The sequence below is a fragment of the Narcine bancroftii genome, chromosome 1 (assembly GCF_036971445.1).
Source record: "Narcine bancroftii isolate sNarBan1 chromosome 1, sNarBan1.hap1, whole genome shotgun sequence".
Classification (NCBI taxonomy): Eukaryota; Metazoa; Chordata; class Chondrichthyes; order Torpediniformes; family Narcinidae; genus Narcine; species Narcine bancroftii.
In genome coordinates, this window is record NC_091469.1 from 123,416,485 (window position 1) to 123,442,433 (window position 25,949).

Genomic DNA, 25,949 nt, shown 5'->3' on the forward strand with positions numbered 1-25,949 from the left:
AGCGGTTGCTTTAGACGCAGGGAAGGCCTTAGACAGAGTAGAATGGAATTATTTATTGAAAGTACTACAAAAATTCAATTTACCAGAGAAATATATTAATTGGATTAAAGCATTATATAAGGGGCCATTGGCGAAAGTGACAGTAAATGGATATATATCAAAGCAATTTAACTTAAGCAGATCAACAAGGCAGGGATGCCCACTACCACCCTTATTGTTCGCGTTAGCCATAGAACCACTAGCAGAATTGATAAGAACAGAAAATAAAATAAAAGGGATAAAAATAAAAGACAAGGAATATAAAATCAGTTTATTTGCAGATGACGTTATAGTATACTTAACAGAACCAGAAATATCAATAAAAGAATTACATAAGAAATTGAAGGAATATGGAGAAGTGTCGGAATACAAGATTAATGCAAATAAAAGTGAAGCAATGCCAATGAAAAATGAGGATTTCTCAAAATTTAAGAAAGAATCACCATTCAGATGGCAAATGCAAGCAATACGATACCTAGGTATACAAATAAATAAAAACCTCAGTCATCTATATAAACTCAATTATTATCCACTAATGAAAAAATTACAGGACGACTTAGAGGATTGGAAAGACTTACCACTAACACTAATAGGAAGGATAAACTGTATTAAAATGAACATTTTCCCAAGGATACAATACCTATTTCAGGCATTGCCAATACACTTGACGGAGAAATTCTTCAAGGAGTTAAAGAAAATAATAAGGAATTTTTTATGGAAAGGGGGGAAACCGAGGATAGCACTAGATAAATTAACAGAATGATATAAACAAGGAGGCTTACAACTGCCAAATTTTAAAAATTATTATAGAGCCGCACAATTAAGATACCTATCAGATTTTTATCAAACAAGGGAAAAGCCAGATTGGACTAGATTAGAACTAGATAAAATAGGGGAGAAGATACCTGAACATATATTATATAAATGGGATGAAAAATTGGTACAGCGTAGGAATTCTCCAGTATTACATCATCTGCTCAATATTTGGAAGAAGATTCATGTAGAAAGGAATAAAACAAATTACCAATTACCAAAACTAATACTGACGCAAAATCAGCTAATCCCTTTTACAATAGATAACCTTTCCTTTAGAGAATGGGAGAAAAAAGGGATCAAAAGAATAGAAAATTGCTTTTCAGAAAATAAATTATTATCCTTTGAACAAATGAAGGATAAATATAATATAACTCACGATACAGTGTTGGCATACTACCAACTGAAATCCTACTTGAAGGACAAATTGGGAAGCAGTCTGAGGTTACCAGAGGGAAGTAGTTTTGAATATGTGATTACAGACACAATGATAATCAAAAAATTTATAACAAATATGCATATTAAACTGCAAGAAAAGGAGAATGAGGAAACAAATGGTAAAACTAAACAAAAATGGGAACAAGATTTAAATATAAGATAAAGAAGGAAACATGGGAGAAGTTATGCTCTGGAACTATGAGAAATACAATAAAGATGAGGTTACGTATGATACAATATAACTGGATACACAGGCTATACATTACACCTCAAAAGTTAAATAAATGGGACCCAACAGTATCTGACAGATGTTTTCGTTGTAAAAAGGAAATGGGAACAACAATTCATGCAATCTGGACATGTGAGAAAGTGAAAAAATTTTGGGAAGATCTAAACCAGATATTAAATAAAATCACAAAAAGCAATATACCAAAAAACCCAGAGATCTTCCTCCTAAGTAACATAAAAAACAAAGAATTTGGACTTGATTTGAATGGTGCACAAAAAAGATTTGTTAGGATAGCCCTAGCTGTAGCAAAAAAATGTATTATGTCAGCCTGGAAATTAGAAGATAACTTGAGAATACAACAATGGTATATAGAAATGAATAAATGTATTCCATTAGAAAAAATAACATATTATTTAAGAAATAATATTACAATATTTAAACAAATATGGGAGCCATACATGAAACACAATAGAGAAAACCTACCGAGGACATCTACCACCTAAAATGACAGAAGGAGAAGGAAATGAAAAGAATTGACTCAGTGGAATTTCTTGTTTATTTTTATTGAGTGACAACATTGTTTGATGGGTTTAATGTATCTTAGATTCTGTACTTTAAATGAATGGGAGGGGAGGTAGGGAGGGTGGGATGGGAAGGGGGGGGAGAAAACGACACTGTATATATTTGAAAAGAAAAATGTATGTATCTTGATCAATGTGGTTTATAGTGTGAAAAATAAAAAAAATTAAAAAAAAGAAAGTAAGAGGGTAGCTAAGGATTAGTCTGCGGTACTAATAATGGGAACGTAAGGAACTAGTAGAGACTGTAATTAAATACTTTGTCCCTCACTTTGTGATAGAACATGCTAAAAGCATCCCACATTTGTAGAAACACATGGACAAAAGGACGGATGGAACTTAAAACGGCCACAACCACTGAAGAAAAGGCAATAGGCAAACTAATCAGATGAAAGGTTGGCAAGCTTCCTGGATATGCTTGCCTGAATACTAGGATGCTAAAAGAAGTAACTAGAAAGAAAAAGGATGCATTGGCATGCTAGATTTTGAGAAGGTGTCAGTGCACTGTAAAATTAATGCCCCTATTCAGGAAAGGAAGGAGAGATGGCAGAGAGTTGTAGGCCAATTAACCTGCTTTTTGTTATTGGGGAAAATGACTAGATTTGGATTTTGTTATTGGGGAAAATGACTAGAGTTGGAAAATGCATTTAGAGGATCATAATGCAAACAAGTAGGTTCAGTATAAGTCTAAAAGGGAAATGAATTTGACACATTTATTAAAGTTCTTTGAAGATTTACTACTCATGAATAAAGGGGAACTGGAAGATCCAGTGTATTTGCATCTCGAATGTATTGAGTAAGGTTACAAATCAATATAAAAGCTCTTGGCTTTGGGAGAAATATATCAGTGTCGTAGATAGTGTGTCAGCATGCTAACAGAACCAGGAGTAGGGATAAATAAGCCATATTCTGGGTGGGAAGCTGTCATTAGTGGGGCGCAACTAGGAACAATGCTGGTGCCTCAAGTGTTCACACGTTCTGAAAATCCTTAGATAAAATAACTGAATAAATTGTGACTACATTTACTGATAATGCATGTAAAAAGTTTTCAAAGGAATATAGACAGTTAAATGATTGGTCAAAATTTTGGTAAATGGAGTGTAATGGTGTTTTTCAACAACTGTACAGGGTTTGAATGAGGCTGTACCTGGTATAAAGGAGTACTGTTTTAGTCTGCTTGTTTAAGGAATAGCAGACTTGCATTGGAAGCACAAGAGAAATTTCACAAGATTTTTTTTCCTGGGATGAAGAGATTGACAGAAAAAAAAGTTTAAAAAGTTGGTCTTATACTAGGTTCAGGAAGATGAGAGGTTATCATGTGGATTCATGAAATACCACAGTAGTGAGCTGTATAAAAGGGGGCGATGAGACAGCAAACATGAGGGAGATTGAAAACTTGGATGAGTGGTGTCCTAATAACAATGTCACCAAAAGCAAGAAGCTGATTGTGGACTTCAGGAAGGGAAAACCAGAGGTGTATGATCCACTGATCATTATGGGATCAGAGATGGAGAAAATTTAAATTCCTGAGAGTCACTACCTTGGAGGTACTTTCCTGGAACCAACATTCCAATGACATCTTGAAGAAAATATGTCCACGCCTCAACTTCCTCATGGGTTGTGGAGGTTTGGTATATGTAGCCGAGTGTGTGCTAACTGGGACAGAAAGTCCTGCAAAAAGTAATGGACACAGCCCATTACCTCACAGGCAAAATTCTCCCCACCATTGCAAAAATGTACCTGGAACATCAGAGAACAGCAGCGATCATCAAGGATCCACGCCACCAAGGACATGCTCTGTTCTTGCTGCTGCTGCCATCAGTTAAAGAGGTATGAGTGTCTCAAGACTCATTGCACCAGGTTCAGGAACAGTTGCACCCCTCCACCATCAGACTTCTACACAGCAAACTCAATCAGAGACTTATTTAAGGACTCTTATTTTGCACATTTTTTATTACTGAATATTTCTTTTTTTCTGTATTACACAGTCAGTCTGTTTATATTTCTTTATGTGTTTACATTTCTCTCTTTTGTATATGTATATTTTTCTTGAGTCCAGTTTACAATTACTAATAAGTAGAAATTCTACCTAGCCCAAAGGACAAAGAATCTCGGGATGTATGTGATGTCATGTATCTATTCTGACAATTAAGCTGAATTTTGAACAAGGTAGGAGCTAAATTGATATTTTCCTCAAAGGAAGAAGCTGGATCACATTCAAGAATACGGAGTCACCCATCTAAAATGGAGTTAAGGAGGAATATCCTCTTTTAAATAGTTGAAACTCTTGGGAATTCCGTACCTAAGATTGTTGTAAAATCCAAATCACTGAATCTACAATATAGAGAGAGACTTTTGGTCAACAAGGGTTAGGGGAAACAGGCAAGAAAGTGGAATTGAGGCCATGATCAGATCAGCCAGGATAGCAGAGCTGGCTCAACGGATTACATAGGAGTAGGCTATTTCTTATGTTCACCACCAGCAGAGAGTGTGGTGGTAAACTACAGGTATAAAAAAAATGTCCTATAACACAAATTGCATCCACTTATAATTTTGGAGCTTTTAATAAATAAAGCAGTTTTATGAAACAACAAGCAAGTTCAGCCTTTTTTATTACACAATCTAAAGTTAGCTACAGAGAAAGAAATGACTGCAAGTATTGATTCAGCAGTTCTTACACCAGGATAGTGTATGCTTTTACCTTTGTACCATGTATTGGTATGTGACAACTTACTGTGTGTAAGCTATGACAAGAGCATCAAAACGTTGGGCATAACTGCAAGTGAGGGCACCACTAATGGCAGGATGTTGAATTTCACAAGGTAACACTGTAGTTACACAAGCTGGGAAAGATGAAACACTGTTGACCTTTCACACAATAGTACAAATATCCCATGTTCCTCTCCCTCTTCTCTAGGCAGACAAATACTGTTGAAGAAGTAGTCTGTGGACTTTGGACTCCACAAAGTTTAAACAGAATTTTCTGTTTGAAATCCATTCTTCAAAAGGGATTACTGCCAATAGGATGAATTGTTTTGATCACAGTTTAAAAAATGACATGTAAGACCGTAGTTCCAGTTGCATGAGAACAACCCAGAATGAGCACTGCAGTCATCCTTGCCCATGTCCTTGCTGCTTCCCCACACCCCTCTGCCTCCAACCACCAGAGTACGTGCAGACAGGGAGCAGAGAGACAGGGGTTGCTGAGTTTAACATATGTAACAACCCATTCCAAGGATAAGTTGCAAGATCCCCACATCTACCACAGATGGTGCTCTGCAGAAGATACGAGGTTAAAAACATGAACCAGATTTAAGGACAATTTCCTTTCTGTAACCCTTGAATGGGTCTCTCATCAGTAAAAGATAAATCCATTGCACTGTTTTAAATGCACTTTTTTCTAAATCCTGCACTTTGTACCAGTAGCACTAGACCCTACATTCCTGCATTCCTGCATTCCGACTGTAACACACTATGCTCTGCACTTTTTTTATTATTGCACTACCTACCATACGGAAATATGGATTGACTTGCCTGGAGACCACGCAGTGCAAAGCTCTTCTGTATCTTGGTGCAATTCAAGACAATTCAATGCAAACCAGGAGCCCCTGCTGCCCACTCCACTCACCTTCTTCCCACTCCCCTCTCCTCCTGTCCACTTCCATCAGCCTGTATACATTCCTCATTGTTTAATATTTTGACTGAAAATGCTCCCCTCAGTTGTTGGGTCCCATTCGAGGTGGTCATGAATAAAAACAGGGTGATTGTTTGGAGCCATCAGTACAGAGCGCAGATGTTCCAGAGGAGGCTCAAAATTAAAAGTTATTGTTAGAGTTATATACATGACATCGCATACAACCCTGAGATTCTTTTCCCTGTAGGCCATGCAGAATTTTTACTCTAATTGCGAGTATAAACTGTACTCAAGAAAAGATACCTATACAAAAGAGAGAAATATAAACAAAGAAAGAAATGTAAACGAACTGTGCAATACAGAACAAAAATTCAATAATAAATAAAATGCAAAGTTTGAATCTGTTGTTTAGACATCTAATGGTTGAAGAGTAGCAACTATTCCTAAACCTGGTGGTTCGAGTCCTGTGGCACCTATACCTCTTTCCAAATGAAAGCATCAAGAGCATGTCCTGGGTGGTATGGATCCTTGGTGATTGCTAGTGTTCTCTGGCAACAGTGTTCTTTGTTGATTTTCTTGATGGTGGGGAGAATTTTGCCTGTGATGTACTGGGCTGAGCGTACTACCTTTTGCATGTCTTTCCGCTGAGAGATATTGGTGGCTCTATACCAGGTGTAAAAACTGGAAAATTCTTGAATGGCCAAGTGAGTCATCTGATCTAAATCCAAGTCTACATGCTGAAGAGAAAACTTAAAGGGCACGTCCCCAAACAAGCAGGAGCTGAGCAGATGCCTGGCAGAATATCACCAGAGAAGATACTCAGCACCTGGTGATTTCTAAGAATCACAGACCAAGCAGTCATTGAATGCAAGGGATATGTAATAAAGTGCTAAACATGACTACATTAATATACATACCATTGCTGTCCCAAATAATAGTTTATTGAATAAGGGCACTATGTATAAAAAGTGCTGTAATTTTTACATGGTCAAACCAAAATGTATACATTCATTCAGGTTTGGTGTTTGGCATGGGCAATCATGTCTCTCCATCTGTCATGATCTCTGATTCTCCGAATTGTAGTTTTTACCTCCACGTTCTCCTTCGGTGAAGGCTCCATCTTTGAGCTGAGACCATGGTCGATGTTGAGTTTATGATTATACAAGGGAAAGGTACTGAAGTGGTTTCCAGTTACCTTCTTCAGTTGCAGTGTCCATACTAGACGGTAACCCTGACCATTGATCAGCAAATTAATCTGCCCAGCGTTTTTGGTTTTTGGTCTGTAGAATCTGCTTGTAAAAACCGTCCACCATCTGCAATCCACGGCTTGAAGTGACCCTGATTGGGAGGCTAAGCAGGTACACCTTGCCCAGAAGTGACCTGTTGGCTATCAGAAGGAAAGATGCCTTACACCTCCTTTCGCTGAGCAATTCTGTAGCACCAACACCAGTAAAATGTATACAAGTAACCTTAATCAACATCTGGAATGTGCACTTTAATCACATGTGAATTGTTTGATTCCAAATTTAAAACTGTGGCACACAGGGGCAGATAAATTAAAACAAGTGTCTTTGTCCCAAACATTGTGGAAGGCACTGAATATTTTGCAAATAATTGTTTAAAAAGACAAGTAAGAATTGGATAAAGGTGAGCAAGAACTAAAAGAAGGTGGTGCAGCTGATTATAATGCAGCTGGGGAACTGATGGAGACCATAACCAGGTGATTATAATGCAGCTGGGGAACTGATGGAGACCATAACCAGCTGGATCACAAAAGTCCCATAACAATGAATTCTTCTTGTTATTCCCTTTACTTTCTGTTAAATTCCAAATCAATGATATTCTGATAATCTCATCTTATAGGTCATAATAAAAATATCATACATCAGTAAATTTAATGTGGACATAAAATTGAGTTTCATAAAACACATCATTCTAGTGAATGGTTTGTCACCCAAATTATCAACTCACTGCCGTTCTTCAGAGGATATACTAACTTTACTACTTCTACCATGTATTCCCCTCGTGGCATCAGCAGAGCAGGTGGAAGACTCCTGTGGCGATAGGATAATGGTGGCTTGGAAATCTTAACCAAGTATCAACTGTGCTTTTACTCTAGCTCATAGAAAGGAGGGATAGACATTTTAGCCCCTTAAATGTGTATTGCCTGTGGTGGAAACACTGTTAATACTATTTGCATGTGCATGGCTGGCCCACCCCTTGCTGATTGTACCCATGGCTCCTCCCCCTTGGTTCCCCTAATAAAGGTGGAAACGCCATAATTCCTCCCCAGAACAAGCTCAGGCCTCAGGTCTGCAACATGAGACGTACCTTTTGTTTGTGGTAATAAAAGCTAGCAATCAGGTAACTTCTAGTCTTTGGAGTTATTGTTAGCGCATCAATGTTATTACCATAATTCTTTTGGAATGGATCACCAGAAGCATCCGACAAGTTTGAATTATGGCTACACTGCTTCAGCGTATTTCTGCAGGCCTCAACCGAGATCATCCAATCCGACATTAACAAGCTGCACTTACTGTCCTCACAGGTCAGGCACCATGTTTACCCGATGGTCAGAGACTGTGAGACATTCACTGAAGCAATCGGCATTCTAAAGGACCAGGCCCAGGTGAATGGAGTCTATGCCAGGCACGTCCTGGCCACACATAAACAGCAACCCAAGGAGTCTATTGATGATTACATTCGGGTCCTGCGAGACCTCGGTCAGGCCTGTGCTGCAAGCCATATCAGCAGAAGAGTATATGGAGGAGCTGATCTGAGATGCCTCAGTAGCAGGCATCAGATCAAATTGCATTTGCCAGTGACTGCTAGGTTAGGGTGAGCTGAAGCTGCAGAAAGCCATCAAAACTAGCTAAAACTCTGGAAGTAGCCCTCCGCAACGTGGACTCTTTCTGTTAATACTGTTTGTATGTGTATGGCTGGTCTGCCCCTTGCTGATTGTACCCATGGCTCCTTCCCCTTGATTCCCTAATAAAGGGGGCGTGGGTTCTCAGACCACCTCATGTCCCAACCTGACTATGGCCATCAGTGGTGGTGAGCACCCAAAGTGTTACTTCTGCAGCCAGGAGAAGCATCCCAGGAAGTGCTGCCCGGCGAAGGACGTGGTCTGTTCTGCCTGCGGGAAGAAGGGACAGTAGGCAAAAGTATGCAAATCCAAACCTTCTAACCCAAGCAACGCCACATATGGGCAGCGAGGGCCACTGTCGCCTTTTCCAACAAACAACAACAGCACTACGTGCATGCCATGGGGGCTGACATCCTGGACCATGCCACTTCCGATGAGCAACAACAGCACCGTGTGCATGCTGTGGGGGCCACCATCTTGGATGCCACTGTCTTGGCAGACCATGAGCCAGTACAGAGGATCAGACAGCGATGCTACTCTGGTTTCAGTCATACACAACCAAAGCAGCTCTCATCAGCTCACCAGACTGCCAAAAGCCATAACTCACCTACAACAAAGATAAATGTGTATTCCGCACATCACATGACCGACCAAAGCAGCTCTCATCAGCTCACCAGACAGCCAAAAGCCGTAACCACACCTACAACAAAGATAAATGTTTATTCCGTACATCATATGACCGAGGGTCCTCCTTCATAAGTGATGAGCTGCGCCAATATCTGCTGGCCAGAGGTATTGCCATGAGCAGAACTAGCAGCTACAGCCCCCGAGGGAACAGTCAAGTGGAAAGGGAGAAAGCCACCGTCTGGAAGGTCATCCTCCTAGCCCTGAGGTCAAAAGGCTTGCTTGTCTCTCACTATCAAAAAGTCCTCCCTGAAGCACTCCATGCAATCAGATCCCTCCTGAGCACCACCATCAATGCCACCCTACAAGGTTGCTTCCCTTTCCCAGGAAGTCCACATTGGGGTCCACGCTGCCATCCTGGTTGATGTCTCCAGGGCCAATTCTGGTCCAGAAGCATGTGAGACACCATGTCCACCCATTGGTTGAGAGGGTCCACCTCCTCTATGCCAACCCTTAATGCGCCTATGTGGCGTACCCAGATGGCATGAGGACACAGTGTCCATCCAGGACCTGGCACGTGCTGGAGACCCCGGGACTTTGGCCAACTAACCAGTACATCCACACCCCATGACATACCATGTCACCCTGCCACAACCCCGCCCCAACTGTCTCAGATCAGTCACTAGACACCCCACCCACCAACAATGACCAGACTGTCCAGGAGTCAACAGCTGAGCCTCAGCCGGATGTACAATGGTCACATGGTGGACAAGACCACCAGACAGATTAAATTTGTGATGGACATGGAATCCACTTCATCCCGCCGGACTTCTTTTTAAAAGAGGGGGAGAATGTGGTGGAACCACTGTTAATATTGTTTGTATGTGTATGGCTGGTCTGCCCCTTGCTGTTTGTACCCATGGCTCCTTCCCCTTGATTCCCTAATAAAGGGGGCAATGCCATAACCCCCATTCTCCCAGAACAAGCTCAGTTCTCAGGTCAGCAACGAGGTGAGTGTTCTTTTTCTGGTAATAAAAGCCTATCAGTCAGGTAATTTCTAGAGTTATTGGTATAGCATCATTGCCATTTTTCTTTCTCTTAAGGATTGCCTCAGGATTAAGGTTGACTTGCTTCCTCTGCAGTTGTATGTTAATTGAGGTGGGATCCACAGATAGTACTGCAGCTGTTTGATCCTCTGTTTACACTGAGCTTCTATATGTCCCAGATGAAGGGACTCGTAGCTTCCAGGTAATCCCAAATGCTGCTTCACCATTTAGTCATGGACCCAGGATTTCCAAGTTGGTGGGGACATGACATAGTTTCTTGAGCATGCTTTGAGCACATTGCTGAAATTATTTCCTCGCTCCTCTGTTGGCAGTCCATGCCTTAGAAACAGGGAGGAGTGTAAAACTGAGCAATGTGTCAGGTTTGAGGCCATGATCTTCCAGCATTCTCATCCTTGCAGCTGTTGCATTAGTGCACTGAAGGAAATGATGTATTTCACCATGAATGTTTGAAAGATGACTTCTAAGACATGAAAGATGGTTTGTAGGATCTTGTTGTTAAGGAGGCAGTATTAGGCAGTGGGGTATGTTCATTGAAGATGTTCAGCAAGCTGATGTCCCCACTCCCTGAAAAGCTTTAGTGAATAGAATGATGAAGGAGCTCATCTTCCACACATGTATCATTACCAGTATTGTCTACTGTAGCTCAGGCAGTTTTGGAGTGGAGGTGACATAAATTGAATAGTACTAAATATTAACTCCATTCCAGCAGGAAGATATTTGGGGATAAGGTAAAGTATTGCAGTGAGAAAAATTTGGAAAAGTTTGGGAATTATGATGTAGCCATTCTTCACTGAAATTGCTGAGGACCTGTTGGTTAAGATTACATCAGGTAGCAAACAGAAGCAGAGAATATAACAAGAAGAGATTAAAGTTCCCTGCAGCAAAAATTGGATCACATTGAAATAAAAGCATTGCTGAGTCTCAGAAGCAGAGACTCTTATCTGGTTAGGTGGAACTAGAATGAGAGACAGAAGGAGATAATGAAGAACCAGAAGATAATGATCAAGACACATTTAATGATAATCCCTATAATCCCTATTTGACCTGAACAATGTGATAGTGAACCACTTTCACTACGGTTCTACCGCTGATGTTAAGAGAGGATTGTTGGATTTAGAGCTAGAAACAATCAGGAAATTATAATGTAATTACAAGATGGGATGGTGTGTGAGTTGAAGGGAACCCACATGTAAATGGGAGTCCACTGTGTGAGATCTCAGCATTACCAGCTGTGTTATTGTGCCATCTAACCATGTGAATTAGAAACCAAGATAATTCTATTTGATGTATCTTGGATGAATAATCTCAGTTTACCTTTCCTGTTTCAATTAATGTACTGTGTTCTAAATTTGGTGTCCAGTGTTATTCTCCCTTCTCTACACTAGCGCATTACCAGCCCCTAACTTTATTCTAACTTTATGTTAGAAGTAAATCACAAAATTCTGTAGACACAGTGGCTGAAGTAAAACCACAAAATGCTGGAGAAACTCAGCAGGTCAAAGTGTCCTTTATGTAACAAAGGCAAAGATACATAATTGATGTTTCAGCCTTGAGCCAGTCATATTTCGGTCCTGTATCTTTACCTTTGCTACATAAAGGACTCTGTTTGACCTGCTGAGCTTCTCCAGCATTTTGTGGTTTTACTTGATTTTTTTTGTTACATCAGATCATCTTCGGATTCTTTCCCTACCTTTTGGCAGTCAAGATACTTTCCAAGCTGTACCAAACTCATACGCCCTATTACTAAATGTTGTATTTAAGGTATCCCAATATTTTTTGGTCACATTCAGAGATTTTCTACTTTTCTGTTAGCTCAATAGCGTACACATTAATAATTCTCGCCTCGTTTCAGCTTAGATCTCCAACACTATAACTCAAAAGCCTTTTGTCTTCATCTCATTACAGTTCTCAAGTGTCAGTTCTCAAATCTATACAATCCTATTTATTATTATCAGAACATCTTATAATTCCACAGACATTTCATTTTATTTTTAAGTGTGTATTCCTTATCTGACCACAAAGGGAATTATATTATCTTTTAGTGATTTACTGTGTTTTTGGATGATCCACCCTCAGGTCAATATCACCTGAAGGTACAGATGCCAATAATCCAAATAATTAGGCCAAGTTCATGTGTTTCACTGATGTCCATTGTCATTGCTACTGGGCACTGCAAGTGAGGTGGGGTCAGTGAAGTTGATGTATGGAGGAGCATCAATGAATATGTTTGTCAGGTAACTTTGTTTCAAACCCACAAACCAGAACTTCCAGCAAAACTTATCATAGAAGGAGATTCCAAGTATCTGATACATCTTTTACTGTTGGTAAGGACCAAAAAGTCAATGTTAGAAAGTTTTTATTTAGTTGCTTTGCAGGCCATAATCCCTCTAGGTCAATTCTACTTCAGCCCTCAGCCAGTTGGTAGGTGCACTTGGTCCCCTTGTGACCCAGAAATGCAGCATTTTTAAAACAATATATTGAAAAACCAATAGCGCCTTCATCCTTTAGAATGTCTTCCGGAATTCTCATTCAAGAAAACAAGGATTTTCAGTCGCAACTTTTGAGAGGTTCTGTTTCTGTTACTCCCATTGGCCATGTCTTGTTAACATGAAGTTTCAAACCATTGCCTGATCAGTGTTAGTGCAACACCATTGTATCTGAAGTCAGTGTGAACACGGTAATACACTTTAGGTAGTTCTTTACTTTTCAATTCCCATCATGACGTTGACATCATGTAAACCAGGTGATATTGGTCTATCTGCATGCTTTACATCTGAAAAACTTCTTCCATTCACTCCATTGAGGTGTGAATGATATCCTTCATGCTTACTGTTAATTTTGCCAAACTCCTTGTCTTTTACTTTTCTTGTAAATCATACCTTTTAGTTTCACAAGAGTTAAAAAAGACGAATGTGCTCTGTCCCGATCATAGGTAGACACTTCTGTTCAAGGAATATGGAACTAGAACTGAGATGTTGAATTCAGCAAGTGAAAAATGGCTACCTTGGAAACCTCACAGAGACTCTACATCACCCCCAAGAGACCCACAATATTAGCCAAATGAACATGAATTAATGGAATGCTAAAGTCAGCTGTCCTTTTTTTTGCCCATAGTTTTTTCTAATACTGCTGCATTTCATGGCTGAAATATTTAAATACTTTTTTTAAAGAATAAATAACATTTATGATAACTTCAGTATTCTCCATTTGTGCTTTTATATTACTCACAGATGATTTTCGTGGTTCTATTTTTATATTGCATGATTACTTTTGCAGATACCATTTTCCACAGCTGTTCAGAGAGCAGCAACCTGTTTTCATTGTGGGGATTTCACTGAGCCTTCCAATTATAAAGGTAATTACAAAGCAAGGAGATTTATTTTCAGAAGAGCAGACTACTGTAAATATCAGTGGCATTCACAGCAAAGTTCCAGCCATCCATCTTTACTACTTCATGGCAACTGTCTCTTCCTGACCCTGACCACTTGTGCTGCTTGGCAAGTGCTCCTCTCAGCTCAAGCTGATTCCGGTGAAGTTGTTTCATGTGTATCAGGGTACAATCAGGAGTGGGATCAGGCCAGTTGGTGAAGCAACCTACCTCTCTGCTCAAGTAGAAAGGAAAATATTGGCACGTATCAACCAATGGCACGTAATGCGACATTGTAATTGGGATGTTTCTGAAGAGCCTTGTGACCCAAAAACAGGCCTTTGCATCCCATGGTGATGTCACCATAGGACAGGGGTGTCAAACTCAAATTCACAGAGGGCCAAAATTAAAAACTTGGACTATGTCGTGGGCCAAACTAAATGTTTATTGAAAATTTTCAACAACATCTGCATGTTTTCTCTTCTTTCAACATATGTAATGTTAAACTTTTTCTTATTAAAATAAATGTTTAGTAATAGTTTTGGTTAAACTCTTTCCAGAAGAAGCATTAACAAATGAGAAATAAAATATAAAATAAAGTTTGCTGTAAAACCAGACTTCTTTTCATCTCCTCCACCTTCTGGAGCTTTTGCTTCTCATTCAGATCCTTATACCTGTCCTGGTGTTTCGTTTCATATTGTCGTCGTATGTTATATTCTTTAACTACAGACACGCTGGCTCCACACACAACAAACAGGTTTGCCTTTTAAAATGATGAACATATAGTCTGCCTCCCACCTGTCTTGAAAGGTCCTGTTTCCTGTCTTTCGTTTGGCCATTTTTCGTAAGGGGTTTATTACATGTGAGTTCGGCGACAGGTCGCAGATGCTAATGAAAGTAAAGAGAGGAGGTGGGGGCGATTAGCGGGCTGACGGGCCGACGCCAACGCATTTGCGAAGCATTCTGGGATTTGTAGTATTAGCTGTGCATGTGCTATACTAGCGCGGCGGCCAGCGGGCCAGCTCTAATACATATTTGATATGATCTTGCGGGCCAAATATAATTATATCACGGGCCAAATTTGGCCCGCGGGCCTGAGTTTGACATGTGTGCCATAGGAGGTACTGATGCGATTATTTTGGGAACCAGGAGGTTCCACCAGAATTATGTGCCAGTCTGAGCAGGATCTTCAAGTGCCTAACCCAAAATTGGTGTCACTTACCTTTTCATTACCTAACCTTGACCTTGACCCCTTTAATGCCCCTCGTTGAGACACCAAGAAACCAAAAACTGCCTCCGTTATTACATGACAAATGTTTATACACCAGAGACCATCTTGTGACTGTGTATATCAGAGCATTTGTAGAATAAACTAAGTTTCATCTCAGAGAGCACTGGCTGGAAAATATTACTGAATTAAATTGAGTGGATATGCACAAGATTTCCTCTTTAGGCTATTTAAATATTAATTAGTTTATTTTTGAATTTATTAATAGCTTCAGTAAATAGTGCAGATAGAAATTTGATATATAGGTGTGAAGCATTTTTGTGATAAGATCAACATTACAGAAATAAAAGGAATGTCTGACACTTAACGACCAATGACATGAAAACTGAAGAACAAATCAGGGGGTATCTTTTCGTCCTGCAATAGTTGCTGGTGTTTTGTCTTGTCATCATAAACATGTTTTCACTGGCATTAAGAAATAACAAGGAATGGGATTCGGCCCCATGTGTACTTACACAATCATTTCTGTGTTTAATTTGAATGGGAATTATATTAAATGTTTGAAAAGATACATTAAGTAAATGAATCCAAATCATATATTTTTTTAAATGGATATTTAATGTGCCATTACATTCTCTGAATGATCTTAATAACCTGTGAATTACCTTCAATGTTTAGGCACTGTTCTGAGAATTTGTATATATCAAGAACCACAGACATAAAGGAATCTTTGGGTGGATCAAACACATGGAAACATAATGGAATATTTTCTGTCAATTTGTGAAGACAAATATAAACTTAGTTATACATTTCTTTTTTATGATTTAAAAAAACCTAGTTTAACAGCACAGTAACAGGCCTTTTCGGACCTTGAGTCCGTGCTTCCCAATTACACCCAATTGATCTACAGCCCCCGGTATTTTTTTAAAATAGAAACTGGAGCACTCAGAGGAAATCGACGCAGACATGAGGAAAACTCCTTATTGTCAGCTCAGAATTCAAACCCCAGTCCCAATCGCTGGTGCTGTAAGAGGATTGTACTAACCTCTACACTAACTGTGCCACCAAAGATATCCTATTAAAGGACTATAAGATATTATTAGATCTATGGTTTAGCAGGTGTTCTAACCTTGTAAATTATAATCAGAGAGGAATGAAAAGCAGTAAGAACCAATGCACATTTTGAATTCCAAATATCTCTGTAAACATTTATAAATGATGCAAGCCAAACTCTTTACTCTTTGAATTTTATTAGTATTTAAGGGTAAATAGTCCTGTATACATGTTGCTGGCAGGAATTGCATCCCCAAAAGATGTAGCAGAGTTTTAACAGGAAACATGTTGGTTCACCAGGGACTGGATTTGCTCAGGTTCTAGTTGGCGGTTCCACATGGGAGGCCTCTGAACCTGAGCCACTACAACAGTGGTTAACCCAGCAGTCATCCTGGCTGCAGGAATACAGATGGTGGGGAGAGTTCCACTCACAAGAGACATTGAGATCAATGTTAATGTGTGGAGTCCTCATGTTCCTTTCAATCTCACATGAAAATAGAAATCAGATTGATGTCCAGGTGTCACCCTTCAACAGGACTGCACTTTCAGAAATGAACAAAAGATTGCTGTTAAACCACTTTGATGGAAAAATATGATCTTCCATGGTTTGTGCAACTTTTAGTTGTATTTTGTCATATTCTAATTCCCTAATTGTACCAGGAACACTGGGACTGACATTGGGTGCAACTAGTTTGATCACTGTGGAATCTCATTAATCACAAGATGAGTGCAATGTGCTTATCTTAATACTATGAATGCACCCTCAACTGTCATATGGATCATGGAGGTTCACTTAGTGTACAAGATTAATTATTACAATATTCAGTCAGCAATGCTGCAGCTTACACTAAGTCTTTTTATTAATTATTATGGCAGGACCAATGTATGAAGAAAGATTGGATAGGCTTGGGCTATGCTCATTAGAATTTAGAAGAGTGTGAGGGGAACTCATATGACCATATAAAACTGTGACAGGACTAGACAGGTTAGATCAGTGTTTCTAAACCTTTTTCTTTCCACTCACATACCACTTTAAGTATTCCCTATTCCATAGGTGCTCTGTGATTAGTAAGGGATTGCTTAAGGTGGAATGTGGGTGGAAAGAAAAAGTTTGAAAACCACTTTTTTAATCGTACCTAATTGACTCGTTATGTGCAGTTTCATAACTCCAAAGGAAATGGGCCAATGACAATTTTTCTCAAGCAAAATATTTCAGTAACATTTGGGTCTAGAGCATTGATTCTCAACCTTCCCTTCCCACCCACATACTACCTTAAGCAATCCCTTACTAATTACAGTGCATGGATGGCATAGGAATTACTTAAAGTAGTATATGAGTGGAAAGAAAAAGGTTGAGAACCACTGGGTTAGATGAAGGAAGAATGTTCCTGATGTTGGGGAAGTTCAGAACAAGAAGACATTTTCTAAGGATAAGGGATAATTTGTTTAGAACCAAGATGGGGATAAACCTCTTCGCTCAGAGAGTATTGAACGTGTTGAGTTACCTACCACAGAAAATTGTTGAGGTCAGTTTGTTAGGTATTTTCAAAAGGTCCTTATGGCTGAAGAGATCAAGGGGCATGGAGAAATTACAGGAATGAGGTTCTTAAGTTGTCTAATCAGTCTTGATCGTATTGAATGTTGGTCCAGGTTTGAAGGGCTGAATGGACTTTTACAATTCTACATGATTCAGACCTGTCTCAGAGGAGATATGGAGTAGTAAATTAAACGAGCTTACATTTTAAATATTTTAATCTCATCTGACGTCATCCATTTTTTGCAGGTTTTGCTCGTCTTTGGTAAAGAGGACAGACAGAGTGATGGCTTCTGGTGGGCGTGTGATAAAGCTGGATACAAGTGCAACATCGCACCAACACCAGAGTCGGCACTGGAACACTTTCTGGAGAAACATCATGAAATTATAATAATTGACAACAGATATACCAAATACTTTGATGCAGAAGCTCTTTGCAGGTAAACCAAAGGACTCTTCTGTTAATGATTTGCAGTCAGTCAAACACATCAGTCCCTTGGATGTCGGAATCAGGATAATGTCTGAAGCTGTAACATGAGAAGCACGAACCATAGAGGCCAGAAGAAAGGTACTGAGAATATGACATCCAATTGTTTGGCAATACTGACGCAAAGGAGGCATGCAGCCAGAGCCATGGTCCAGTGCTGCCTGGGCTGGGGTTAGAACCATGGATCTGAAGTACAGCTGGATCCTGGGGACCAGAGTGCAAGCGGGCTGTACAGCCAGAGGCAGGAGTGGGGACTATATCAAGGGCCAATGTCTCGACTGTCATTCTCAAAGGGGGCCTTATGTCCCCCTGGGGGCCAAAGCACTTTTTGAAACATGTTTTTTATGTCATTGGTATGAGAGACGTATGGAAGAAGCCAAAACAACTGCTTCCCAGCGAAGGGGTCCATAATTCTTTTTTTAACTTTATTTATTCGTTCAAAGTACAAAGTACAGATAATAAGTAACATATATAACAATAAACCATAAACATGAATGTTATATTTTATATATATAAAAAAAGAAAGAAGAAGAAAAAAAAAGAACCCCCCCCCCCCCACTTCAGCCAACTCTCCTAAGGAGAGCCATAAAGAGAGAAAAAAAATATTAAGGAAAAATTAAGCATACATATTAAGATCTAATCAATGTAAATCAAAATGTAAATATTCTGAATATAACAATCACTTGTTAATAAAGAAACTATAATTATCACACAAAACATATTTAATTTTTTCCATTATTAAACAATATTTCATCTCATTATGCCATCTATTAATATCAATCATAGTCGTATCTTTCCACGTACTAGCAATACATTTTTTCGTTACAGATAAAGCTAAATATTGTAAGGTAAAACATCATGAGATGGGAATGTGTAGGGAGTTACCCTGTACAGGGCTGTAACAAGAAGGGGAGGTGTCCTTGTACTCCTGTTAGGTAAAACATCATGAGATGGGAATGTACAGGGCTGTAACAAGATGTGAATGCATCCTTGTACTTACAAGATAAGAGAGACATTGATGGATTGAGAGGCAGGAAGCTAGCAGGGAAAGGATAGCAACAGTTTTAGTCATTGGACAAGTAATGATATGATGATGTTCTAAGCACATATCCAAGGGTATAAAAAATCACCATTTTGCTGATAACGGCAGAATGCATTCTCCGACTAACATGGTTAGTCGCAAGTGTTACAATCCGGTAATAAAGAACAAAGAACCCTGATTTCGACTCAGTCTGGTGTTTGTCTCACTCATTCATGAACAAAACAGACCTAACAATATACAAAAGAAAGTTAAAACTTATCTAATCCCAAACCTTTCAGAGGTTGCAAACTACCCAATAAAAATACTGTCGGATCTAAAGGTATTTTAATCTTATACAGGTATTCCAGAAACAATTTAACTTTCTTCCAAAAAGATTGTATATGTATACATGACCAAACCGCATGAAAAAAAGTTCAACAAAGTTACCACATCTAAAACACAAATCTGATTCATGAAAACAATACTTTTTTAGTTTTTCAGGTGTTAAATATAATTGATGTAAAAAATTATAATTAATCATTGCATAACGTGCATTTATCAGTCTAGTTACATGATCATAACAAATATCTAACCAATCATCCTCAGAAAAAATAAAACCAATATCCACTTCCTATTTAGCTTTGGCTTTATCCCAACCCTTTTTATCCATACCATCCTGTAATATTTGATACATAAATGAAATATAACCCTTCTCTGGTACCTTCATAAGAAAAGTCTCAAATTTAGTCATTTCAGGTAAAATCATATCTCTACCAAACACATGTTTCACCAAAGATCAAATTTGATAATAAAGAAACAAAGAGTTCTTATCAATACCATAACTATCTCTCATCTGGTCAAAAGATAAAAATTTACCTTCTTTAAAACAATCTCCCAAATTTTCCACACCTTTAAATCTCCAAAGTAATAAACTTCGATTATGTATTGAGAAAGAAATAAGTTGATTATTGTACAATGGAGTCAAGGCCAATAATTCACCCCTAGAACCTATCATTTTCTTTTTCTTTGTCCATAACTTCATTAAATGTTTTAATATAGGCACATTATGTTGCTGTAACAAATTTACATTCCATCTAAACAAAAATTGATGTATTTCAAATTCAGAGATATTTGCCTTCTCAATTTTGGCCCAACTAGGGGGCCGTTCCAAATCCATCAATGAACTAATAAATTTAAATTGGGCTGCTTCATAATAATTTTGAAAATGTGGTAAATGTAGTCCCCCTAATTCATATTTCCAAGTTAATTTATTCATGGCTACTCTTGAAAATTTACCTCTCCATAAAAACTCCCTAAATCTCGATAAAAAATATTATCAACTAAATACGGAATAGATTGAAATAAATATTGCATATGTGGAAAAATATTCATCTTAATTGTATTTATTCTACCCAATAAATTAATAGGCAAATCTTTCCATTTAATCAAATCAGTTTTAATTTTTTTAATTAATGGAACATAGTTTAATTTATATAAAGATTGATAATTAACATCCAAAATTATACCCAAATACTTAATTCGATCCCTCCATTTCAAATTAAGAATATTCTTATAAACTGAATAATCTCCTTCACTCACGGGTAATATTTCGCTTTTTTCCCCATTTAACTTTATATCCAGAAAGACATCCATATTGCATCAAACACTCCTTCAAATGTGAAAGTGATTGAGCTGGATTTGTTAGATACCCCAATACATCATCAGCAAATAAATTAATTTTATACTCCTCATCTAAAACTCTCATACCTTGTATCTGTGTATTTTGTCTTATCAACTGTGCCAAATGTTTGATCATTAATGCAAACAAAGCTGGTGATAAAGGACAACCTTGACGAGTAGATCGGGTCAATTTAAACGGTTCCGAAATCAAACCATTCGTCAGTACTCTAGCTACCAGCTTACTATATAAAGCCTTAATCCAACCAATAAAAAAAAGGACCAAACTTGAATTTCTCCAAAACTTTGAACAGAAAGTTCCACTCAACTCTATCAAACACTTTTTCAGCATCTAAAGATACCACCAACGGATGGTCTAAAGATTGTCGAAATCTATTAATCAAACTAATCACACATAAAATATTATCTGAGGCATATCTATTCTTTATAAAACCTGTCTGATCCATATGAATCAGCTTAGGTAAAAATTTAGCCAATCTATTCGCTAAAATTTTAGCTATGGGGGGGGGGGGTCCATAAACTTTGAGCAGAGTCCTAAGGAAGAAATAGGTTAAAAAAAAGTTGAGAATTGCTGGTCTCGATGCAGATAATGAGTGTATCCAGTTCCATAGCAATCAGGAACATGGTGGGTTTGTAGCTGAAACCAGGGTACAAAATGCTTTAAACTTACCGAGTTCACTGGAACATTTCAACAGTAAAATACCCGTTATCCAGAATTCAAGCAACCAGAAAAAAAGAAAACCGCAGAAGATAAATAGGTAAAAGATACATAAATTTAAAATTGGTGCTCCTCGTGGCAGTTTACCAATCACACAACTCAGAATCTCAAGCAATCGACAAATTAATTTACCTGACATCTACCAATCCCCATAGCTGCTGGATACCAGGGGTTTTACCATACTATTGTGTAACATTAGGTACTATTTAATAGTAACATCCAATTGTGTGGAAAATCTGCTGTCCGGCCCCACCAAGTTCTGTGCATGCCACATTATTTTTACTTTCCCACTACACCCCACCCCCCACCACCCCCAAATCTGAGGTTATTTTGTGAGATCACAATTTATCCTCTAACTTGGCCTGCTTGCCTGCTCACCTCAATTCCCCTTTTCTCCCTGCGTGCCCAACAGACTAAATATCTCAGACCCTGGTGTGAATCTAATTTGGATAATTTACTGATTTCCCATTTTTGACAATTTGCAGCATTTAATGCAGCTCCCTGAGATGTTGGTATTGATCTGTATTGAGTCCTTGTGTGCATGTCCCCCCTCATTTTTCTAAACTCAAAAGTTCAGATTTATTGTCAGAGTACATAAATGGCATCACATGCAACACTGAGATTATTTTTCCTGCTGGCCAGGCAGAATTTCTGCTTGGTGATAATCAAGAAAAAGATACGTAAACAAAAGAGAAAACTGTAAACAAAGAAAGAAATGTAAACAAACCAATTGTTCAATACAGAATAAGGTAAAAGTCGTTAAAAGAGTCTCTGTTGAGGAATCTGATGGTGGAGGGGTAGCAACTGTTCCTGAACCTGGTGGTAAGAGTCTTGTGGCTCATTGGTGAATACAGTTACAGAGCCGTCAAATGCTCCTCATATGATAACTTTCTCTTTGCATGGATCATTCTAGTGAATCTCAGCTGGACCCTCTCTAATGCCAATACATTCTTCCTTCGATAAGTATCCCATAATTGTTCACAATATAAGAGAAAAGGGAAGAGGAGAACTAGGACAAGGAGAATGCATCTAGTTATGTTGTTCTGGCTTCTGTCGTGAGGGCAATTGGTTTTTTCCAGGTTTTCAAATTTGCTTTTTCTCCTCCAGGTCAATTCGAGCTACAATCCCTGGCGAAAGCACAGTCATTCTGGTTGTAGTTCCCCAGATGTAAGTACCTCATATTTCACAATGTCACTGCATGGCTGCTGTATCTGCTTAGAATGGAGTAACCCAAATTGCTCCATGTCCAGACATTATAATGGATGCACATTAACACATACATTACTCCCTGCAGTCTCAACCAACTTGCTTGGCTAGAACCTCATTCCTTTTGCTCAGGGAGAAATGCCAGCATGTTTCCATCTATGTGTTTATTTTTTTCACATTTATTAACAACAGGGAGCCCATTCCCCACTTTTTTCCTTCTGACATATTCTCTTTTACATGGCGCATTAACGCTCCACTGCACTCCCAGACAATTTTACCAGGGGTAAACAAAATAGCATTAATTAACCTAATTACCAGCCTTGCTTTGGATGGTGGGAACAAACCAAAGTAACTGGGGTGGGGGGGGGGGGGGGAGGGAAATCCATGTGGTCACAGCTAGAACTTGGGAACTCCACACAGACAGGTTAGAATGGAACTCTGAGGCATCTGCATTGCCTGTGGTAGCATTGTTCTGCTCAAGTGTAGACTTACTTCTCATTAGTTCAAATTGAAGGAGACATGGTTTCCTAGAAGGGGAGCTAAAATATGTGCTTTGATACAGTGACCAAGAATTTGGGGCACCACTCATACCTTAAGGTACCAGTAAGGCCAGGTGAGCCCATCATGTGCACGGTGCTCTGTCTCTTGTGAGGGTAGCACAAACAGGGATGTGTCCAGATCCTCCTACAAATTCTGCTCAATACGCTGTAAAATCCTCTGTAGGTAGAGATCATAGAACCATGGAACCTTACAGGCCCTTCAGCCTTGCTAGTCTGTGTTTAGCTAGTCCTACTGATATGCATGAAGTTCATAGGCCTCCATATCCCTCCCATCCTTGTGCTTGTCCAAATTCTTCTTAAATGTTAAAATTGAGCCCACGTTCATCACTTCAGATGGCGGCTCATTCCACACTCCCACCACTCTCTGTGTGAAGAAGATCCCCCTCATGTTTCCCTAACCTTGTAACCCATGCCCCCTGGTTTGTATCTCATCTACTCTCAATAATGATTCTGTCTTTAACCCTCATAGTTTTAATTACCTCTATCAAATCTCCCCTCATTCTTCTATGCTCCGGGGTATAAAGTTCTAACCTGTTCAACCTTTCCCTGTAACTCAGTTCCTGAAGTCCAGGCAACATCCTAGTAAATTTCCTCTGCACCCTTTTAATCATATTAATATCTTTTCTGGAGTTAGGTGGCCAAAACTGCACACAATACTCCAAATTAGGCCACACTTATGTCTTACACAACTTCATCATAACATTCCAGCTTATATACTCAAAATTTTTATTAATGAAGGTCAATATGCCAAAAACTCTTTTTAAAACCCTATCTACTTGTAACGCGACTTTCAGGAAATTATATATCTGTTTACCCAAATCCCCCCTGTTCAACCACATTCCTCACTGCCCTACCATTTACTGTGTATGCCCTTTCTTAGTTTGCCCTTCCAAAATGTAGCTCCTCACATTAATTTGTATTAAATTCCATCTGGAATTTTGCAGCCTATATTTCCAACTGGTCAAGATCTCTATGCTAGCTTTGAAAGCTGTCCTTGCTGTGCACAACACCTCCAATCTTGTGTCATCAGCAAGCTTGCTGATCCAATTTACATTGTCATCCAGATCATTGATAAAGTTGACAAACAACAGTGGTCCCAGCAGCAATCCCTGAGGCATACCACTAGTCACAAGCCTCCAGTCTGAGAAGCCATCTTCCACCACCACTCTCTGGCTTTTCCTGTAAAGCCACTGTTGAATCCATTTTACTACATCACCATGAATATTGAGCTTCTGAACTGTTTTGACTAACCTTCCATGTGGGACCTTGTCAAAGTCCATGTAGACAACATCTACAGCCCTTCCATCATCATCTATTCTGGTAACCTCCTTGAAAAGCTCTATCAGATTGGTTAAAAACAATCTACCATGCACAGAGCCATGTTGACTATCCCTAATCAGTCCCTATCTATCCAAATATCTGCATATCCAACCTTTTAGAACACCTTGCAACCTTTTAATAATTTACCTACCAGTGGCATCAGGCTCACCAGCCTATAATTTCCAGGATTACTTTTGGAACCTTTTTTAAACAATGGAACAACGTGAGCTACCTTCCAATCCTCCAGCACCTCACACATGGCTAAAGACATTTTAAATGTTTCTTCCAGAGCCCCTGTAATTTTTAGACTGGCCTCCATCAAGGTCCGAGGGAATATCTTGTCAGATCCTGGGGATTTATCCACCCTTATTTGCTTTAAGACTGCAAGCATCTCCTGCTCTTTAATCTGTACAGGTCCCATGACCTCACTGCTTGTTTGCCTAACTTCCCACAACACTGTGCCAGTTTCCTGAGTAAATACTGACGTAAAAAAAATTTTAAGCTCAACCATCTCTGTACAAATCTGACCACTCTGATCTTCAAGGGGACCATTTTATTCCCTTACAATCCTTTTGTTTTTCATAATCCTGTACAAACCCTTAGGATTTTTCTTCACCAGACAAAGCAACCTCATGTCTTCTTTTAGCCTTTCTGATTTCTTTCTTGTTTTTTCTTGCATTTTTATTCTCCTCACATACCTCATTTGCTCTGTGTTGCCTATACCTGTATACACCTCACTCTTCTTCCAAACCAGATTCCTAATATCCCTCAAAAACCAAGGCTCCCTTTGCCTGTTAACAATGCCTTTAATCCTGACAGGAACATACAAAGTCTGTACTCTCAAAATTTCACCTTTTAAAGTCTTTCACTTTTAACTAGCATGTCCTCGCCATAAAACAACTTACCCCAATCCATTCATGCTGGACCCTTCTTCATTCCCTCAAAATTGGCCTTTCTCCAGTTTAGAATTACAACCTGAGGCCAAAACTTTTCCTTCTCCATAATTAACTTGAAATTAACTTGATCACTGGACCCAAAATGTTCCCCTACACATACTTCTCTCACCTGTCCTGTCTCGATCCTCAATAAGAGATCCAGTATTACACTCTCCCTCGCTGATACTTCTATATAATGATTTAGAAAACTTTTCTGAACACATTTGACAAACTTCAAGTCATCCAGCCCTTTTACAGTATGGGACGCCTTAAGATTGCCCAAAAGACCACATATGTCTCAATTTCTCCTGTGACAGATTATGTTATATTTTATATTGTATATAGATATACTTTTGGAAAATAAATTGTGGGATTTTTAGTTAGTTACACATAGATACAAACACTTCAAAACAGATTTAATTTAAAATGCTTGAGCTCAGCTCAAGCCAGACTCCAGGCTCCAAGTGCCTTTGCAAAAGCTCTGAAGAATGCCTATAGAGACTTCACAAGTAGATGAATGCAATTTGCTGTTCT

At 38.9% G+C, this 25,949-nt stretch overlaps 1 protein-coding gene across 1 annotated transcript in view; it reads left to right on the top strand.

The window, feature by feature from the left end:
- Positions 1-25,949, top strand: part of pde8b (phosphodiesterase 8B) — a 300,182-nt gene that overhangs the window by 150,511 nt on the left and 123,722 nt on the right. Inside the window, exons 3-4 of the mRNA XM_069938086.1 lie at positions 17,720-17,910; positions 22,502-22,561. Coding sequence (XP_069794187.1) covers positions 17,720-17,910; positions 22,502-22,561 — 251 coding nt within the window. The remainder of the gene's footprint in view (positions 1-17,719; positions 17,911-22,501; positions 22,562-25,949) is intronic.